Source organism: Rhinichthys klamathensis, unplaced genomic scaffold (assembly GCF_029890125.1).
Source record: "Rhinichthys klamathensis goyatoka isolate OS25496 unplaced genomic scaffold, OSU_Roscu_1.1 h1tg000059l_1, whole genome shotgun sequence".
In the NCBI taxonomy this organism is placed as follows: domain Eukaryota; kingdom Metazoa; phylum Chordata; class Actinopteri; order Cypriniformes; family Leuciscidae; genus Rhinichthys; species Rhinichthys klamathensis.
In genome coordinates, this window is record NW_026606604.1 from 8,480,249 (window position 1) to 8,488,590 (window position 8,342).

At 36.6% G+C, this 8,342-nt stretch overlaps 1 protein-coding gene across 1 annotated transcript; it reads left to right on the forward strand.

The window, feature by feature from the left end:
• The first annotated feature begins 2,649 nt into the window (after nucleotides 1-2,649).
• Nucleotides 2,650-4,647, forward strand: LOC130083798 (uncharacterized). Its single transcript, XM_056248799.1, has 5 exons — nucleotides 2,650-2,806; nucleotides 3,880-3,988; nucleotides 4,075-4,194; nucleotides 4,283-4,361; nucleotides 4,472-4,647. The coding sequence occupies exons 1-5, from the start codon at nucleotides 2,709-2,711 to the stop codon at nucleotides 4,561-4,563; spliced, it is 498 nt and encodes a 165-aa protein (XP_056104774.1). The 5' UTR covers nucleotides 2,650-2,708; the 3' UTR covers nucleotides 4,564-4,647.
• The last annotated feature ends 3,695 nt before the right edge of the window (nucleotides 4,648-8,342 follow it).

Genomic DNA, 8,342 nt, shown 5'->3' on the forward strand with positions numbered 1-8,342 from the left:
GCCGGAGTGTCCGTGCCGGTGTCCATGCCGGAGTGTCCGTGTTCGTGCCGGATTGTCCGTGCTGGAGTGTCTGTGTCCGTGCCGGAGTGTCCGTGCCGGAGTGTCCGTGCCGGTGTCCATGCCGGAGTGTCCGTGTTCGTGCCGGATTGTCCGTGCTGGAGTGTCTGTGTCCGTGCCGGAGTGTCTGTGTCCGTGCCGGAGTGTCCGTGTTCGTGCCGGATTGTCCGTGTTCGTGCCGGATTGTCCGTGCCGGAGTGTCTGTGTCCGTGCAGGAGTGTCCGTGCCGATGTTCGTGCCGGAGAGTCCGTGCCGGTGTCCGTGTTCGTGCCGGATTGTCCGTGCCGGAGTGTCCTTGTCCGTGCCAGAGTGTACGTGCCGGAGTGTCCGTGTCTGTGCCGAAGTGTCAATTTTCATTTTTGGGGGAACTATCCCTTTATTGTTAATAAAACAACAAAAAACAAAGAGAAAAGTTCTCACTGCTCTGAGAACTTTAATAGTAGCTTTAATAAGTATCAATGCATAATTTATACAGTGAAGTCTATGTAGTGTTTTATTTTTATATTTGTTGATTTAATTTCTTTCTAGAATGCTTCTGTTAAATACACCTACTGTAGCTGAAAAAATAAAGCAGTTTATTTAATTTGTATAGTATATGTTGTATGTAATGTGTATCTTTGTTCTTATCTTTTAATAACAAACAAAATAATGACACTTTTTTTTATGTTTGCCACTTTGGCCTAAATGCCTGCCATTCTTTTTTATTTTATATTTTGTAACCTTGTAAGGCTTTGTTTTTAAAATAGAGACATTAGTTTGGCTGTAATGCTCAGTCACTTGCAAAATATTAAAACCAACATGAAAGAATCGTGATAAAATCGTGAATCGTGATTTTCCTGAAAAATATTGTGATATATGTTTGCCATATCTCCCACCCCATTTAGATATCACTTATCTAATTTATTTGGATTTATTTTATTTTTTTACTTGGAATACAAACTTTAACAGACCTCATTAAAAACTTCCATTTCCTGTGCAATAATATTCTGTTCTCTTCACCACGTCTGTTTCTAACACAATGCAAAGCTTGTAATCTGACCACAATGAATTGCACATCGCAGGTGAGCAATGTAAGAGCAATGCACTGTGACAAAACCCTTTCAGCCAAACGTCAAGAAGCTGATGACATTTTCACGTAAAAGGGATTGAAACCATTCATTAAAATGAAAATCCCTGCTATGGGCTGCACAACAGATTACTGGGAAAACTGCAAATAATGACACATCCCAGTGTTTCTCACTCAACCGCATGTACAGAATGGCCAAAAACAGAGAGGATAGATAGATAGATAGATAGATAGATAGATAGATAGATAGATAGATAGATAGATAGATAGATAGATAGATAGATAGATAGATAGATAGATAGATAGATAGATAGATAGATAGATAGATAGATAGATAGATAGATAGATAGACATTATGCTAGACTATTGGTGACACTGCAAGTAGACTGTGACATTTACTGCTTGACTTTGTGTCAAAATCTGTGATACCTTAAGGTCCTTTGGCAAGAGTGGAGGGACCGAGAGAGCCTTCAGCAAGAGCATGCTGACGACAACATGCCAATTTCTCTTAAAATAGCATCTTCGCTCTTTCCTCCAGCCCTCCGATGAGTTCACACACTGCTGTTTACCCCTCTTCTTCTTCAACTTCTGAGCAACGTCAGGACAGCAGCTTCAGGCCTGCACAAACAGCAACCATGTTGTTCCTGACCAGAATAGTAAGAGTTTACCATTTTGTGAGACATGTGATGCTGCAGAACATCCTTGAGGAGTGTGTGCGTGGAGGTCTGAAGGAATATGATATGACTTGCCGAGTACCAGTTTGTGCATTGTCTTGGCAGAATACAAAAGCTTGGTTTGAGGCCTTTTTTTGTCTCGGTTTATATAATGCAACTTTGTAAAAATGCACTAAAATGTGCATGCTCAAATTTCCTTCCAAAAAATTACAAATAAATTGTATATGCAGTTGTGAGGGAAAAAGTAAAAACAAAAGAAGATGTTTGACATTGGACCCCATTGGCTTTCATAAAAAAAAGTAGGCTCCAAAAAAAACCATCTTTGTGTGTGTGTGTGTGTGTGTGTGTGTGTATGTGTGTGTGTGTGTGTGTGTGCTGGTAAACCCTACATTATGGGGACAAAATATCCTCAACAAAGAGAACAACATGAGGGTAAAGAAATGATGACAGAATTGTTCTTTTTGGATGAACTTTACGAGTTTCTTCCTGTTCTTGTCCAAACTGTCCTGCAGTTTTTCTTTCCCGAATCCCTAATGTTTGTTCCAGTTTCTGTACTCCATTTAAATAGGTTTAAAGTCTATTAAGAATATGATTTTTTTTTTTTGTCCTCGATGGAAACGGACATCAGGGACTTTAATTCTATGTCTGCAAACTCACTTTAAAAATGTAATCGTTCTCCCTTCTCTCAGATAGAGACTTATGTGAGACTATAGTGAGCTCAACGTTCACACACACCCTGTTGGCCCGTTTCTTTTTTGAGAGCTCAGTTGATGTTCTAATTAAATTAGTCAATTTCCCCCCGCAGCCTCACTCATGACCATCCTATGATTCTGTTTCTGTCCTGTAAAGACCTCTCGAGAAACGTTCAGCATTGACTGAACTAGTTGCAGCTGGAGACTTGCAGAATAAACATGCGTTTCTCTAACTTGCTCTTTATTTGTATTGTGACATTAGGATCATCTGAATTCTGCTCCGCAGGACCTCTACACGCACAGTGCAAAGTCGAGTGGTAAAGTATCATACTCATTTCTGTGACTTTTTTATTTTATTTTTTTTACTGGATTAAAGAATACAAAATCTTTAGCATTAGATTAGCTTACTTCTGTAAGCTATAACTGACTTTAAACAGTTATATACAGTAGTTGAAAAGAAACTGAAATAATGCAGGTAAATGTATTTGTTTATATTATAATTATATAATGTTTATATTTGCATAAGTAAATTATTATAAGGTTTTGATTAGATAAAAAGTTATGAAATGTTTTTTTAACAGTGTTGTTTGTTTTCAACTGCTTATAGATCAAGTTTTACTTTATATGTTTTAAAGGAGTAAAATGTAATCAGTCTATTTTTTTATCTGTTCTACATTTTTATATTTGGTTATGTTTATACATTGTTTCATGTCTAATTTTTCTTATTATGAATGATATTTAAGTTATACAATTATAGAGTTTTATAGAAAACAGCTTTTCAAGTTAGATGTGGAGTTGGGAAGAAAAGCAATTTGAGTGTTCAATGATCATGCAGGCTACTATATATTTAAAGTCCCCCTGTGGTGAAAACAAAGTTTTTAATGTTGTTTATATGTCTATGTGGTGTTTTTAATATGCTTTAAGACAAACCATGTAAAAATTCATAAGTCAACAGCATTGCTGAGTATTTTCTCCTTAAAACTGCGGTCTCGAAAACGCGGTGTGAAATCGCTGGTGTTTCTCACGTCACAAACTATCTTGTAACCAATCAGGTCAACGTGTGATCGTCAACGAGTGGATCTCTGAGCTGGTGCGAGTGAGTGGAGGCGGGGCTCATTTGCATATTCATAGAACCGCGTATACTAAATGAGGCAAGGGTGTAGAGTTACATTCAAGCTATTTTAAAGCATGACACATTTTTTTTCAAGGAAAAAAACGTTTAAATATGTCATTTTAGTGAACAAAGGTGAGTTTTAAGTGATAAAATGACTACAGGGGGACTTTAATTTTAGTGGGCAGTGCAATAGCTTCGTTTTCCACTAGGTGGCAGCATTTGTATGGAGTTGAGAGCGACGCAATTGATTCAGAACTTGTGTTCGACTTTTCCCAGGTATTTCAGTCTCCCTTGCAGGAGTGTGTATGAAGCTCTGGTCACACAGATTAAAAAGTGGAGGACAGTCTCGACCTGTGCCATGGGAGGAGAGAAGTGTCTCTACAAGGTGTGTGTTTTGATCCAAGAAGATGTGTGTGTATATATTTCTCTGAATAACTTGCATGAATATTTTGCTCCTTCTCTCTTTTGAAGTTGCAGTCTGCATCTGTGCACTTCATATCAGCCAAACACACAACGCCAGTAAAAAAATATGTTGATGACATCAACTTCAGACTCGTCTCCTATGGATTTTTTACACATTGCCACGTGTCTGTAAGTGTAATGGAAATAAATTTGACTTATTTTATGTAGAAGTATCATGTTTGGCCAATCAAATAACCAGTTTTTATTTGTTCTCCAGGCCATGTCAGTGTCAGAGACCTGGTATGTTGTCACAGATCACGGCACCAACTATTGTAACCTCTACAACTTAATGGAAGGTAGGTCAAAATACAATATATAGGCCTAAGGCTGCATTTGAATAATTAAACAACATTAATGTAAAGAGTAAAGACAAATCCAGCTTCTGAGGTTTATTGTCTGTGTGCAGGCAGCGGTCTTACTGAAGCTCCAGGATATAAAGAGATCACCAGTGACTTCCTGTGCACTCAACGGTCATCTGCTAACTGTACCGTCTACTAGCACTGACACATGTTCATACTTTTTATATCGAAATTGGAATTTAGTGGCTTTTACACTCTAAGAAAGGTTCAATGGTTTCTTAAAGAACACTATGCTAAAAAGGTTCCATGAAAAGAGAAATTAAAACTTAATTAAACCTAAATCCATAACATTATCACATCATGGGAACCCCTAAATGTTCTATATATGAAGCGCTGACAGAACCCTTTAAGCTTCTTTATAGAACGTTTCTTCTAGGAGTGTATTCATGTTTATTAGATTTTAGGCCATTTGAATTCTCTCTTTTTTTTTTTTTTTGTAAATAAACTTTTAACCTTTTAACCAACATATATATTTATGTCTCTTCCTGGGAATATGGACTAAGACTATTGATGGCTTGTTGGCATGGGTGTACCGTTCAAATGGTGAATTAAGAAATGAATACTTTAAAATATATTAAAATAGAACACAGTTATTTTAAATTGTAATAATATTTCACCGTTTTCACTGTATTTTGATCAAATATATAAATACAACTTTGGTGAGCAGAAGAGACTTCTTTAAAAAACATTTAAAAAACAAAAAAAAACAACCCCAGATTGTGTATAGGGTCCGTGTATCATCCGATCATTTGATTTCCGATTTGATATGAAATAAGCAGAAATGAGAAAACGGCACCTTTCTTTTCTTTTCTTTTTTTTTTTCTCAAAAAAACGAAAAAAAGAGATTTCGGCTTGATTTTTCGTTTTTTAGTTCACAGGCAAAAAACGAATGACTTCAAAATTCGTTTTCCACATGTGGGCGGTCATGAGACGCCCCCTTGCGCTGATTGGTCAAGTAAATCTGAGCATTTGACGTCATCAGTCGTCGCTCAGGTCTGTTCAACAAAATAATAGTCCTCAACGGTAATCTACCCATTAAGGATGTTATTTGTCTTTTTGAAAACCCAAACAAATCTTTAGAATCTACTGGTAACTTCCTTATCCTTGTGGCAAACTTTTACTTTCACAAACAAAGGTTTCTTAAGAAAATTCCTACTTTTAAAGATTTCTTATGTGAAGTAAAATATTTAATCAAATCACTAAGAATAATTGATAATAGAAAATGTACTTTTTATGTACCATGATTAATATCTGTTTGCTGTTTCTTTTTTTCCCTTTTTTTTCTTCTTTGTTTAGCTCTTTCCATTTTTGTGCTATGATTGTGCATGAATGTAGCCTGGCTAACGCCAGACCCAATTCTCGTTTAGACTTGGGTCTGGGAACCACATGTACATTTTCTCGTATTTGAGGTTTGGTTTACGAATGCCCGGCCGTTTATTGGGTGCTAAGAATGTCTAGCAAATGCAAATAGAGGTCTCTGCAGACGGTAATAGGAGTTACCAGATCAGGGGGCGAGGCCATAAACAGAGGGGCGTTTTCAACCGCGTTACCTGATTTGCCCACGTCACAGTGTGGGTAGGTCTTAGGGGTGGGGTCAAAAGAAGGGCATCATTTTCATTGCATGATTTATAAACACACACCAGTGTGAAAACACCCACAAATTTAGAAACACCCACTTTTGTTCCGCAGAGACCTCCTACTCATCAAATGCGCCTGTACGTAGCTCATAGCCAATCGTTTCAATTATACCAGATGACGTATGCAGAGCGACAGAAATTAGACGAGGAAGAAGACGATGGCCGATGGGTCAGAGATTTAGCCTATGTGTACACGATGGTGTGTATCTAACGGCCGTTTCACACCGCATCCGTGAGCGGCGCGTATGTTAATCAATGAGTGCATTCACACCGGGAGCAGGAGCAGCGCGTGAGCGTCGAGCAGGAGCGTCGCGTGAGCAGCAGTGAAGCGGGGTTTCGGCGTCAAATCTGTTTTTGCTGCACTTCTCCACGCTCAATTAAAGTGAAAGCACACTTTTGATGAACAAAAATAAATATGATTTCACACAAAAAGTGCCCAAAATGCACAGAATAAGCATGTCTAGTGAGTTTTAACAAGAACTTGAGTAGGCAAATAAAAGAAAATAAAGACTTCTTTAATTTATATATATATATAAACTAAAGTAAACTAGCCAGAAAATATTATATGCGTTCTTTTAGTTTATGTAACACACAGACAGCTACAGGCTAGCACAACCCAAATCAAACCCGAGTGTGTGGTTTATTTGTGTGTTTTGTTTTTTATCCGCGGAGTTGCAGTCGTGTAAACATATCGAAAGTATGACTGAAACTAATAGATTGAATTTGGAGCCATTTTCTGGGTTGTTTTGTTGTTTAACATTTAACTTATATGCGAATGTTGTACACCACAACATTACAAACTTTCAAGACTATCAATGTTATAAAATGACCAGCTTCTAAAGACAAATGTATAGTTGTCTTTGTAAAGAATTGCTCGCTTATAGAGCTTTGGAGCCGCTGCTGTGACACTGTACAAACGCTTCCAGTGTGAATACTCTCGCGCGTCTGCAGCTGTAGTGACGATGTAGTTATAGTGTGAAATCTATGTGTGAAACGACCAGGCTGCATCGAAAGGTAACTTCGTGTCTGCTGCCATGTTGGATCCATAAGTATAAACAAACTGCTTCGGTGTGTCGCATAGAGGTCGTCATCGTCTTGCTGCTCCCTCCCCGTTCTGTGATTGGTTCCCTAAATGAGGCGAAAATCTGGACCATGGTATCCATACTGCCTTTCAGCGTGAATAAAATCGCGCTGCGGGAAGGCAGCATGGGGAAACCCAGACTAGCACGAATGAGTTTACTTGTTTAATATATACATTGTTGGAAATGTTTTAGATTTCTAAAAGATTTGTGTTTGCACTATTGTAATTTTTTTTAAATAAAAATAAATAATAATAATAGTCCTGTACTACCGCTTCTTAAAATGTACAGGGCAGGTCCTAGATTGGGCTTTCTTGTGCATTAACGCGTTTCACAGAAATATTTACATCAGAAATATTAAATATTAGTCTGCCACCAGCCTGTTTTATTTAGCTGTGCGGAGTTAAATCAATTTAAATTGTTCAAAATTAAGTTGGCCCAACTCAATAATTAATATTTAGAATTAAAAATTACCAAAATTGAGTTAGCCCAACACAATTTAAATTGTTCGAAATTAAGTTGGCCCAACTCAATTAAATTAAGTTGACCCAACTCAATAATTAATATTTAGAATTAAAATTTTCGAAAATTAAGTTGGCCCAACTCAATTTAAATTGTTCAAAATTAAGTTGGCCCAACTCAATAATTAATATTTAGAATTAAAAATTACCAAAATTGAGTTAGCCCAACACAATTTAAATTGTTCGAAATTAAGTTGGCCCAACTCAATTAAATTAAGTTGACCCAACTCAATAATTAATATTTAGAATTAAAATTTTCGAAAATTAAGTTGGCCCAACTCAATTTAAATTGTTCAAAATTAAGTTGGCCCAACTCAATAATTAATATTTAGAATCTAAATTTTCTAAAATTGAGTTGGCCCAACTCAATTTAAATTCTTCAAAATTAAGTTGTCCCAACTCAATAATTAATATTTAGAATTAAAAATTTTGAAAATTAAGTGTGCCCAACTCAATTTAAAGTGTTCAAAATTAAGTTGGCCCAACTCAATAATTAATATTTAGAATTAAAATTTTCGAAAATTAAGTTGGCCCAACTCAATGTAAATTGTTCAAAATTAAGTTGGCCCAACTCAATAATTAATATTTAGAATTAAAAATTTCGAAAATTAAGTTGGCCCAACTCAATTTAAATTGTTCAAAATTAAGTTGGCCCAACTCAATAATTAATATTTAGAATTA